Source organism: Oryzias latipes, chromosome 4 (genome assembly GCF_002234675.1).
Source record: "Oryzias latipes chromosome 4, ASM223467v1".
Taxonomy (NCBI): Eukaryota; Metazoa; Chordata; class Actinopteri; order Beloniformes; family Adrianichthyidae; genus Oryzias; species Oryzias latipes.
This window is the reverse complement of record NC_019862.2, coordinates 12,508,612-12,520,795: the sequence shown is the minus strand read 5'-3', so window position 1 is coordinate 12,520,795 and position 12,184 is coordinate 12,508,612. Positions and strand designations below refer to the sequence as shown.

Sequence of the window (12,184 nt, the reverse complement as noted above, 5' to 3'; positions counted from 1 at the left end):
CTGCATCTGCCCACATTCTCCCTTTTTTTTTTCTTCTACATTTCCTCTTCACACATTTTCCTGCTGCATTTCTTCACCCAGAAGTTAGATGTTTGGTCTGTTCTCTGGAAAAGAGACTTGCCTGGTGATGAAGTCTAGAGGCTTTCATTACAGGGAGACAAACGGCGCACAATGCCTTCAGGAAAACCAGAATACCCGTGTAATTAGTGCACAATGCCAGTCTGAGCGGCAGCCTGCAACATTAGATCTGTGTCCATGTAAAGGATTACGTAACAGCAGCTGCTGTTAGCTTGACTGATACTCTGGTTTTGGCGCGGAGTTCCTCATCATCCTCCTCACCTGGGGGATCTTTGACCCTTTAGACTGTGAACTTTACAGAGTCCAGGGACCAGCCACAGTCGGAACATCTTACATTCGCAAAGGAGAAAAAACCATCTGAAGACCCGAGATCCTTTGGTCTCTGACCCCCACCCTTAATTATGTTCCCCTCCCTGAGTGCAGTGACTCATTCAAGGCGTCACTAAAGCTGTACGAAAGCAGCTACTTTGTGTCTGAGTGGCCTGAGTGTGTGAAGCGTGCAGATGGTCGGCACAGAGGAGTGGCTTGTCTTTCTGTCCTAACACTGGAAAACTGTTAGCATTTTTTTTTGTTTTGCCTTTCAACTCACTTCCTCTGTCAAAGTTTTCATGCTGACTTGGGCTCGGCTGCGTTTTCTCATCGCTCATCTGAAGTTCAGTAGGACATGCTGTCTCCTCTGAGAGCCGCGAAGGCTGGCAGGCTGGACGAGTACTGAAACTCTGACTGTGCCACTGGCCCCCCAAATGTGAATGGAAGGGATGCCCAGCATCAGATATGTCATGAATTCACGGTTTGTCGTTTGCCTAGATTTTATTTTCCACTCAACTCAAAAGTAAAAATGTAAAAATATTCATAAAGGCTGTTGTCTTGATGGAAGTCATCGGCCCAAATGTCTCTTCTGGCTAAACCAATGATTCACTGTAGTTTCCTTCAAATTACCTTTCCAGAAAAGGGAAGGAAAGCCTGCTTTATCGCCTCAGAGTTCAGAAATCCACCAGATATTTTCCGTCTCCTCATCTTAGAATAGCTCAGTTGTTGCCACAGTGCAGCATTTCCTGAGTGGATTCTGGATCCATGCCTGCATTAATGCAGGCTTTTCCCACTCAAGCCGACTCTGGAGGAGGCTTCAGGGAAACGAAGTGAGGAGGTAGAAACCGAGCTGAAGCTGGACGCAGAAAGAAACAGCAAAGCTCGATTTTCTAGAGATCCAGCTGCTTTGCTTGGAAAGACAAGAAGCGCCCACCGGGGTGTGTGTGTGTGTGGGGGGGGGTGAAGGGACCATGGATGTGACTCCCCCTCCTTATATGGTCACATGCAGCCTTGGCACAAACACAGAAAGTCCTTACTCTGTTACAGCTCAGGGCGGGCCTCCTCCCTTTTTTTTCAGGACCCAGCAGGAAAAAGATGCAGAGGAGACGGAAAAATTCAGTGGAATTTCAAAAGGACTACGTAGCCACAGTACAGACCAAAAGTTTGGACACACCTTCTCATTCAAATGATTGGGAAGGTGTGTCCAAACTTTTGATCTGTACTGTACATTACACGGAAGGAGAATTTGCACCTTTCCAGGAAATGCGAATGTTGGCAGCTGGAACACTCCGCTGCCTCGGACGTGATGATTGGTCTGTGCACTGGGGTTCAGGGACATATTTGGACAAAGAATTGCAGGAAACTCAACTTGTCAAGCAAATGGAGTCCCAGATTGTATCTACCCCTCATGGAGCAAACTCTATGTGATCGTCACACAAGCATAGAAAACAATCCAACCTAAACAAATGTCAACAGAAATTGTAATCAATCAGAATCTTTCAATCCAGGGGTTTCAGGATTATCCAAAACTGGAGAATCTGAATTGGCAAATCTTATGTTACAGGTGGTTTTCTTTTGTTTTGCTGCAGGGGACAGCTATGATGTCTGTGCCATCTGCCTGGATGAATATGAAGAAGGAGACAAACTCAGAGTCCTGCCCTGTTCACACGGTGAGTCTTGTGTTTCAGAAGACGTAAAGAAAAAAAAACGATTGTCAGATTATAGATTCAAGTTCAAGATTTGTTCTAATATAATTCTAATTCTTTTTTTGTAGCTTATCACAGCAAGTGTGTTGACCCCTGGCTGACCAAAACCAAGAAGACGTGTCCAGTGTGCAAGCAGAAGGTGGTCCCTTCCCAGGGCGACTCTGATTCAGAGGAGAGCAGCCCCGAGGACAATGAAGAGGTTTCGGAGAGCACGCCGCTCCTGCGATCCTTGGCCTCAACCGGCGCTCACTCCTTCGGCACCATGTCAAGCGCGTCTCGCTCGGAGCAGGACTCCTCCGAGTATGAGGACGAGGAACTGGACAGCAGCGACAGCGAGGAGGTCACCTTAGAGACTGTGGTGGTACAGATGCAGCAGCCGTGCTGCGAAAGCCGCGATCAGGATCTGCCTCGAGCTTGACTGACACGCTCCAAGTTACTGAGCCCCACCAACCCCAAGACTGTTGCTGGAGCCATTCATCATCCTGCCCGTCATTGCTCACAATACAGGGGTATTGTAATGACATCAGCTATAGGATTTCAAATAACCATTTTTGTTTTTACATGATTACTACTTTGGGCGCGGTCCTTCATGTTCAGGCTGCAGCAGTGGCTTTGAATCACAGACTGAATGAATGAAGCAGCTTTTAGAGCCACAGTGATATTATGCCAATTTGTGAAATATTTCAAGGAGCTTTAGTGCTCCTGCGTTTTGTGCCACTACTCATCTGTTACATCAATTCACATGTGAAACCTAAGAAACAAATCACTTTTTTTAAATAAAGGTTTACACAATTACAACTTAAGAATTTAACATGTTGCATGTAATTTTAATTATTTGATAAGTTACTTGTCAGGTAACGTCCAATAATCAATTTGGTGCAGTGTTTCCTTTTATTAAAAAGCCTCTTTTGGGCTGATGGCTGTCTTTCATGTTCATGAATGCCATGATTCTAAGCTTGCTTCAATAAAACAGAAAAATGTGTTGATTTGCCCACAAGCTGATCAAAACCTCACTTTGATAAACCACCTTAATTCCACGGGTTATGCAACTATTCTGCATCTTTTCAGACTTTTATGATGAAGTGGTTTAAATTGTAACTTCACTTGCACCGTTTTCAGTATATTTAATTCCAACATTGTCCAAAGAACGACTAATTGTTCTTGTGTCCAATTGCTACAGAGACTAGTTCCTACAAAAGTAACACATTTGCGAATTAGATCCAAGTGTCTTTTTTTCCCCACTGCTTAGCCATTTACCGATTCAGGCATTTATAAAAACTTCTACAATAAGAGCATTTTCAAACCTAGCCTTTCAAATAATCCAGGATTTTAAGTCCTATGCCTATTAAAAAAAAAGGTAACATTTTGAGTAACGTCATCTTTTTAAAAATTCCCCCCAGAAGCTTTCATTTACATGGAGCATACTCGGGTTAAGAACTGAAAGTAGAAAGGCGTCTTGTTGGAATAAATTTATTTGATCTGTCTGTAAACAAGGTGATAAATCAATTTATGGCATTTGCTGGATGCATATGAAACCAGATGCATTAAAGACTGTATCCCAGATGTAAGAAAAAAAAAAAAAAAGGTAAGCAAAGAGATTGAATTAAAGAGGAACAGGACTTATTTTTTTCTTCATTTAAATGAATATAAGTGTCCCACAGGCCTAAACAGTGGAGCAGAAGCTAGAGGAACAATGTAAAAGTACAGATGAATCAACTTTGTAGTGAAGAGTGGGTGAAAGTAATCCCACAACAGATCTTTACATTATGGCACAGGATACACAAGTTCTGTAGTTATGCTTTAACAACCATGAGTGTCTTTGTTTGGACTAATCCAGCGAGTACGGGGTCTACTTTTAGGTTAGTTTTCAGCTGGACCTTACAGTTAGCAGTACTGAGCATGGACAGACCATGTGACAAAAAGCTCAGCTGACTATAAAGGCAATTTATTCCACAGTTATGTAGTTATCATTACAGCGTGGGTTTGTACAAATGCAATCAGTTTGCTAAACTATAAAGAACCATTTTTCAGCTTCCCCCATCCTATAGGCTGATCATTTTAACCATTCAATTCTTGGGTTTACCACATCCTTCAGCAGCAAATAGTCCTGATTTAGAGCAATTGTATAAACACAACTGTGACTACACTTGGTCCTATAAAGAAAGGAAATGGTTTGAATTTTGTGGACTAAATAGTTGTGTGCAGGGATTACTTATCAAAAATGGCAGCTTCAAAAAGAAAAAAAAAGTGGCAAACGATAGTTTTAAGTGCCTGAGCTATAGTCTCTGGAATGTCCATGGGTTGGTGTACAGATGTCAAGAGGAGGCAGGGGGGCCAGCATGTCCATGATGCCTAACAAAGATGCCTCACTTAATCAAAGTGAACTCCTTAAAAAAAAACCAAAAGGCTATGAAAAGCATGATGCATGCTGGGTAGTGTTTGAAGGGTTGCAGTGAATGAAAAACAATTTGGCTTGGGATGCTAGTGGTCTAAGATTTGCAGTCTTCCCTCCTGGATGACAGTAAGGAAGACGTGTTGCTGTGCAAGTACTCTAAAGGCATTGGCTGCTCAGGTAGGGAGATTTAAATGATCAAGTGAACACTACCATGAAAAGTATGGCAAAAAAGAAAGATGTACTTTAAATTCACTATTCAGCTTTATTACCAAGTGTTCTGCAACGGTCCTATTGCTGGTCTTAGTATGGTACAGGTATAGATTTTCATGACATCCTTTTTTTAATTCTTTTTTTTTTAAAGAAATTTGCCAATTTCTGCTATGGATCAACTTGAGAGCCCAAATGTTTTCTTTCAAAAATCAATAGCACAAATGTTTTGAGGCAAAAACAGGATTTAGGGGAATAAGATAACACAATCAGGAATAACTGAAAGGGATGAAAAGGAGGGAAGGGTGGGCAAAAAAAAAAAAAAAAGACTACAAACTAGGACTGGAAGTAGTGTGAATGCAACAGGGTGGCAAGGATGAACTCTTAAGTAGTTGGGTACAGGCTGCTTTAGTATCCAGACTTCCTCAGGTAGTCAGCCATCTCATGTACTTTCTTGTTGAGCTGTCCTCCATGGACACCTTCCTTCCCCATGAGAACAACCAATGCTGGAGTACACAAAAAGAAACAAAATTAAACAAATGAACAGATGTGATGACAGACTGTGGAAAAACAGTTCCACCATGGCCAAGCATGGGGCTACATTGTTGGGATGGAGCATTGTAACTGCAGTCAGAAACAAACACTCTTGGGATTCTAGAGTTATTATTTGTTGTCAGTAACTTTTTGTTGTAGAGTTTCTTTTTTTTTAAAGAATTTTATTTATTTATTTTTTATTTTTTTTATTTACTCCTACATCACATTTAAACTAAAATCCTAAATCCCTCAAGTATTTGGCCATAAAGTATGCCTTCTTATTCAATCCGCCTCCATGGACCCCTTCTTTGCCCATTATCAAGACCAAGACTGAAAGACAAGAGAGAAGGGACATTAAGAAGGGGGTGCAGAGATCACACGAGAAAAGGGAAGACCACAAGAAAAAACAGCGAGCACCAACAGAAAGACATGAAGCGACAAACGACAATAAAAATGCCTGACTGCTGCCGTGGATTAAAGGATGTAAGCCTTTATTTTCTAATCCCTGCTGCTGGTGACACAAGACATGTCCCACTGCGATTTACACAGCAAGAGCAGACAGGGAAGTGTTGGATACAGAGCATGCAAAGCTGTTAGTATTAATTAAGTTATTAAAGTTTTAAACCAATTAGACCATTTACACAAAGTGTCAACTCACTTTTTTCACTTATTTTTCTTTCCATTTTTATGAATTTAAATCAGTGCAGTAGACAAAGGGTTGACGACAGGCTTCAGAAAAATCACATTAACAAATATTGGGCTCTGCGGAGACCAATATTTGCATGGGGGACATTCTGTCTGTAACCAGCACAACCATGATTAGCAGCAAAAGACAAGAAAATGAAATGCATTATATAAAAAAAAAAAAAAAAAAAAAACACACTGCCGCAACATGCACACACTGTCATGCTACAGGTGCCCATCCTCAATACCAAGTGCAAGGTAAGAAACTCACGAGACACAGTGGTAATAAACAGGAAGGAGACAGACATGCAGTTTTAGGAAATATTCCAGCACCATGAGCCGAGAAGTGCAAGGACAGGGCATGGAGGCCCACTCACACCATTTAAAGCAGGGGTGTCAAACTCATTTTCACCAAGGGCCACATCAGCATAGCGATTGTCCTCAATGGGACAGATGTCACTTATTCATGTAACTAAATGTAATGAAAAATGATTTAACTACTCCTTGATGTTCCCCTACATATGAATAAATACACACCAATTCTTTTATTTTATTTTAAGAAATTAAAAACTTGTATTCTCTCGCGGGCCACATAAAATGACATGGCGGGCCACATTTGGCCCGCGAGCCTCGGGTTTGGCACGTGATTTAAAGGTTACCTTTGTTTTTTTTAGAATGCATCACTTCAGTCAGAGTTTGAGGACATTTTCCTATTTTTAGATCAAGGGTGCTCATTAGGTCAAAGGATGTGACTGTAGATCGCGGGTCATCAAAAACACATACGATTTTTTTTTCTAAATGTCGTGAGCCAATAATCATTCTGATCATGAAGCATGTTACCTGATTGACACTCAGAACGACCAATCGAACATCCTCAAGACATACGCCACTGCACATGCCTGTTTAACTACACTGAGCGCTGCACGCCGGTTCCCCAGCAGATAGAATAACCTCTGCCCAGCAGGAGCGCCTATAGAATCCCGGGCCGGCCCGAGTATCTCCTCGATTTGAAGAGAGACTGAGACCCCCATCTGACCCAGCCGTCCTGCCGCAACGCTTGCTGACGACTTTGCGGTTCCCAACTGAGGGATCCAAGTCCATTCGGGCAGCAGTGTTGTCCTGAAGCAAGCGCTTTTCGACCACAGACCAGGGGCCTGCGCTGCATGCCCTCTGTCGCTGGTGCACAGCATGCCACCATAGACCATATACAGAACATTTCCATTCAATGCTCGCCATCCATTCAAAAGTACCTGGTTGATCCTTCCAATAGCATATACTCGTTTCCAATATTAAGCTAACAATTAATACATTTATTTTAAAAATGGGGGCCAGATGTGAAGTTTTTTTTCTCTCATCTTCAGAAAGGTGTGAGCTTTCAGAGTCAGACTTTAACCGTAATGTAGCTCCTAATGCGCCTTAGTTTTCTCCACTGGCCCAATCTCAGTCTGTCAAACAGAACCTAGAACAAAATGGACCTGAAATGGTTTGGGTTGTCAGCCCGCAACAACTGGTTACTACATGACAAGTAGTAACACACGGATCTGATCCAACAAACTGTTAAAGGCAAAATAAACTATCACATAATTTTACATATTCATCAGAATTTACTAATTTAATTCAAAATAACGGCCTTATTCACTTAAAAACCCATTGTTATAATACATCTGTATAGTTAAGCACATCTATCTATATCCTTTGGAGCTTATCGTCTGAAAAGTAGCTTGCATGCCGAAAAAGAGTGAGCACCCCTGCTTCAGATTCTACTAATACCATTTTTGAGCTTTGGAAAAACTGATTATTTCCAATAAGGTCTTTGACAACCACACTGGTTCAGAAAGCTACATGTTCAGGTTTAAGCCATTTGTCAGGGGGGAAAAGGATTTGAATACATGTCTTAGTCCAAATAGAATTTACTGCAGTTGAATTATTTTAAAGCTACTAAAATTCAATTGAACACAATCTATGCACTTTTCCCTCACCACACCAATGCTGTAAATAAATAACCAGGGATTTGATTATGACAGATGAGCGATATATTGAGGAAAGGCGCCTTCCACAGATTTACCACACATGCATTCTAAAGACGACATCATTAATAAATAGAACTACATGGAAACAAAAACTAGCATGTGGTTTGTGCTGCAGATAACATGGGAACATTCAAGCGTTTCTCACCTTTGCCTGTTTTGCCTATGGAAACATTGTATGTTGGCTCCCCTGCTGTACTCTTTGTCCTCAAGTCCATTGTCCAGTTACCTTCAGCGGTGAAGGCGTCTCTGATTACTGCGCACTTCTTATTGCCTATAGTCAGCCCTCCAGAGTAAAGTCCTGACCGGTCCTCTCCTACTAACACATCGATTTCAACAGGCTACAGAGGGCAGCATGGAGAGGGGGGGAAAAAAAACAATGACATGTTAGCTTATTTTAACATTTTAGGTTGCATGGTTTTGAGGCTTCAAAAAAAGCTGCAAACTGAAATGCTAAAAGCCCCAAATCCTTAAAAAAATAAGTTTATTCTAAATACATTCTCCTATGTGAAACAAGGTGATTAGATTTAAATGTATGACCAAAGGATGATAATAAATATGAGAAACCTGCATATAGAATGATCAGGTTATTGTACAAAAACAAATCACGACCATGTTGGCTCAAACTTCAAATAAACCTCAGAAATATTCTACAACATGTCATCAGTTTTGTCGACCTTGCTTAAATGCAAAATGAGAAAAAACATGATAAGCCACCTATTTTACCAGGACGCCTAAAATGAATTGAAAGGTCTAGTCTAAGCAACGTTTACATGTTTTTGTTTAATGCAACGCAGCGTTTATTCAGGCAATTTCTCTGAAGCACTCGAGGCAAAGGCGGTGCCCCTTCCTGCAGAAGTGCACAATCATCGCACACACATAAGCTTTCAGGAAAAACCGAGAACTCCAGATCCCCACCGATGACAAAACGTTAGCAAAACAGCTAGCTTCGTGTTAGCAGTCACATCTCACTCAATGCCTTCCGTTTCTTCAAGTAAAATCACTGACGATTTTTTAAGTCAACTTTCCTTCATTTTAGTTCAAATATAATCTATTATTAAAAGGCAACAGTTTCGAGAAAGCGTCGTTCTAACTTAAGACATTTCACGTGCGATCAAAAACGTATTAAAATGGTCACTTGATTGGATAGCTTTAAACTAAAAACCAAAAACAGATTAAGGTTTAAAAAAACGTGTATTTCCATGAATTGGAATGTTTGCAACTACGAGTGGACACTCCCAAAAGTCTCACAGCCTTCGGTAAAACGTGGATTTCTCGACTTGAATTTAAGCTTGAACTGGCATGTCAGAAATCTTCAAATTGAACGGTAGTAAAAGGGAATAAAACTGGAGTTTTGCTCCTGCAGTACTCCATTTCGAACATTTTTACATGAAAATTTCTTTGACACATTTTTGAGGCTTAAGACTTAAGTTCCACGCCATTCATTTAACGGGAAACAGCAACTTTACACCGCCGCCCAGAAGACGATTGGGGGACTTTTTCTTTTTCTTAATAAATCATTTGACGATTGTGTCTCGGCGAGCACGGCAACACGCGCATCGACTACATTTCATGGAAGAAGCAGGCAAATAGGAAACTGGGAGTGTGCCCGCCATCTTGGAGCGAAATGGGCGGTAGTGGGATTCCAGAAGGCGAATAAGAAAAATGACCAACGGAAAGCCAGCACGTCAAGCGCGCATGCGAAAAACCGTTAGCTTTGCGCGTTTAGCATTAGCTTAAACCGGCTTGCCAAAGGGAATGGTCGGCCCGCTTACAGCTAAATGGGAGTCCTCGTGACTATGTGGTTTTTCTTATATTAGTGTACTTAGTGTTTATATAACAAGCGCATCGTAGGTAGAGTTATTGACACTGGGTAAAACTAAAGTCTTCAAATCTCCCACAGGGTCCCTGACCGGTACAGATATCACCTGCTAACGGAGCTGAGCTAGTCACGTTAACTTCAACACGAGCCCCGCCTGACTTCTACTTGTGAAGACCTTTCCTTTAACGAAAGCAGCCACAAGGTTTAGCTGAGACTGACGGATAACAAGTGCGAAAAATGCAAGCTTGCATACCGACCGACTACATTATTATGCAAGACCACCGGCTACCATGTGAACTCAAGTCACAGAAGCAGGCCTGGCTATGCAGAAAAGCGTGCTGCAGGCAAGAGATGAACGAACGGTTTCCTTGGACACAATGTCACACAGTTAACGGAAAAACACACCAACCTGAATGTTGGCAAACATGCCACCAGGATACGACGCCCAGACGTATTTCGAGTCCCCATACCCAACAATGGCCGCGTCCTGGCAGCTGCCATCACTCATCAGGTTGTCCACGTAGCCTTGCCAGGACATGTTTGTGAAAATGCTACTACGAGATGAAAATGGACACTAGACGAATTGGAATCGGGATCACCCCTTGAATGGCAAAAAGAAACTACGAAGAGAGTGACTTTCCGGCTGCTAATGGGCCTCCAGCAATCAAGACCCTTCCCAACTTCTTCGCGTCCCGGCTTTCTTCTGGACTAGGCAACGAAAAGAAGCCGCTACAATCAAACAGGCGCTTGGGTGTAGTCCTCTCTAAATCACTCCGCCTAGGTCATAATTCGCCTTTCTCCATGACTGCGCCATATACTGCACGGCGGAGGAATACAACGTCTGATCTTAAAGGCACAAGTTTGACAATCTTTTTCTACATTATTACTAAGTTTTATACTCGTTTATACTCAAAATATCTATATTTTGTTTTTAGCTAAGCAAAATTCGCGATTTTAAAGCCATTCAAAAAAAATCTGTGTATTATAGATCTGGAGTATGTTTTACTGTGTTGTAGTGTGGATAACAAGTACACGAACAAAAAACATTATTTTTAAAATCAACTTTTTTGTTTTGTCCTTTTTAACCTTTACCCAGAGAAACAATCACTAGCTGTGTAATAGCATTTTACAGCCAAGCAGACAATCACCACATTGAAGAAAAAATAATTTTGATTGAAAGCAAAGGGATACATATGATCTAATATCTGAAAATGCCCAGTTTGTATTGCATGTGCCTTGAGTATGAGCACAAGAGGCTACAAACTAGTACCTTTTACACTTAAAGAGCAATATTTATATATATTTAAATGATAACATACATATAAAGGGATTTTCTTTTTGTATAATCCAAAATGTCTTTAACAACCAACAGAAAGATATTTGGAGTCATTGAACAGTTCGAAAGATCCATTTATCAAAACCCTTTTGAAGTATTTGCTTACTAGATTTATGTTCTTTAAAGATGATAAAGATTTCCATTAAAAGAAACAAAAAAGTCAAATCTCTTCATTAATGCTGCCTCTCATAGACAAAAAATGTCTGTGATCATATACTTTTCACTCTATATTCAATATACAATTGAAAATAAACCAAACTCATGAATAACACAAATATGTCCAGCAATGTCGCAACATGGAGCTGGAAACACAAGCAAAATATCACATTATAGATGTTTCTACTGAAATGGAAGGTTAGGTGAATCTGGGCTTATTCTGTGACATCTTTGCTCTAATTAAATAAAAAAATAAAAATATGTGAATAAAATCTGCTCTGTCCTTGTTTGTGTGTATCTAAAAGTCCAGAAATGAATTCTTTCTTCTTTATGTTTTGACTGTTTTTCGGTGGGTAAAAATTCTGGGGTTTTTTATGTTGACAATTTTCCTCATAGTAATTCAAATTGTTGGTTTTACTCTAAAGTCAAAATCAACAGTAAACGAATGGAACTGATTTATGACATTTGCTGTTAAACTTGACACAGTTTGGTGGAGGGAAAACCAACAAAAATCCCCAAATGATTAGTTCTCATGAAGGGGATGCCGACACAAAACCTGAATTGCCAATGAAATAGATGCGCAGATGAGCACTTTTAAGTTTATCTGGAAACTTCCATGGAATTCCTTCCCTTTCTGCCTGCAAAGTAATGGGGTCAGAAAAAGTTATTCATCCACCATGATAAGGATATGAGGCTGTTAATTGAACAGCCACGCCCTGCTCCGTCCTTGGATGGCTGTATTTTCTGGTGTGTTTTGCACTAGTGAGACAAAATAGTGCACTTTGTTGTGGCAGAAATAAGGAAACTCGTCATGCTGCTTGTGACACACGTTCCTTGTCTACTAAGGCAAGTTTTAAACTCTGAAGACTCTGAGTTCATATGGACCAGAGGGTTCAAAGGAAGCAAGATTTTTATTTATGACAGTGGTGA

At 40.8% G+C, this 12,184-nt stretch overlaps 2 protein-coding genes across 2 annotated transcripts in view; one reads left to right on the top strand and one right to left on the bottom strand.

Moving 5' to 3' along the window:
• rnf13 (ring finger protein 13) overlaps positions 1-5,022 on the top strand; it is a 39,516-nt gene extending 34,494 nt beyond the window's left edge. Inside the window, exons 9-10 of the mRNA XM_004067892.4 lie at positions 1,977-2,057; positions 2,162-5,022. Of these exons, the coding sequence (XP_004067940.1) occupies positions 1,977-2,057; positions 2,162-2,511 (431 nt within the window). The 3' untranslated portion in view covers positions 2,512-5,022. The remainder of the gene's footprint in view (positions 1-1,976; positions 2,058-2,161) is intronic.
• On the bottom strand, positions 3,548-10,543 carry LOC101161232 (profilin-2). The gene is made up of 3 exons (XM_004067891.3): positions 10,172-10,543; positions 8,089-8,281; positions 3,548-5,201 (listed from the first exon to the last, which is right to left on the bottom strand). Exons 1-3 carry the CDS (start codon positions 10,298-10,300, stop codon positions 5,104-5,106), a joined length of 420 nt encoding a protein of 139 aa, XP_004067939.1. The 5' UTR covers positions 10,301-10,543; the 3' UTR covers positions 3,548-5,103.
• Positions 10,544-12,184: the final 1,641 nt, after the last annotated feature.

What these genes read in the sequence shown, in the direction of transcription:
- LOC101161232 (XM_004067891.3), bottom strand. Translation starts at nt 10,300, where the DNA reads ATGTCCTGGCAAGGCTACGTGGACAACCTGATGAGTGATGGCAGCTGC. An exon ending in GCATGTTTGCCAACATTCAG is followed by an intron (nt 8,282 to 10,171) that starts GTTGGTGTGTTT and finishes TGCCCTCTGTAG; the next exon opens with CCTGTTGAAATCGATGTGTT. An exon ending in CATAGGCAAAACAGGCAAAG is followed by an intron (nt 5,202 to 8,088) that starts GTGAGAAACGCT and finishes TGTGTACTCCAG; the next exon opens with CATTGGTTGTTCTCATGGGG.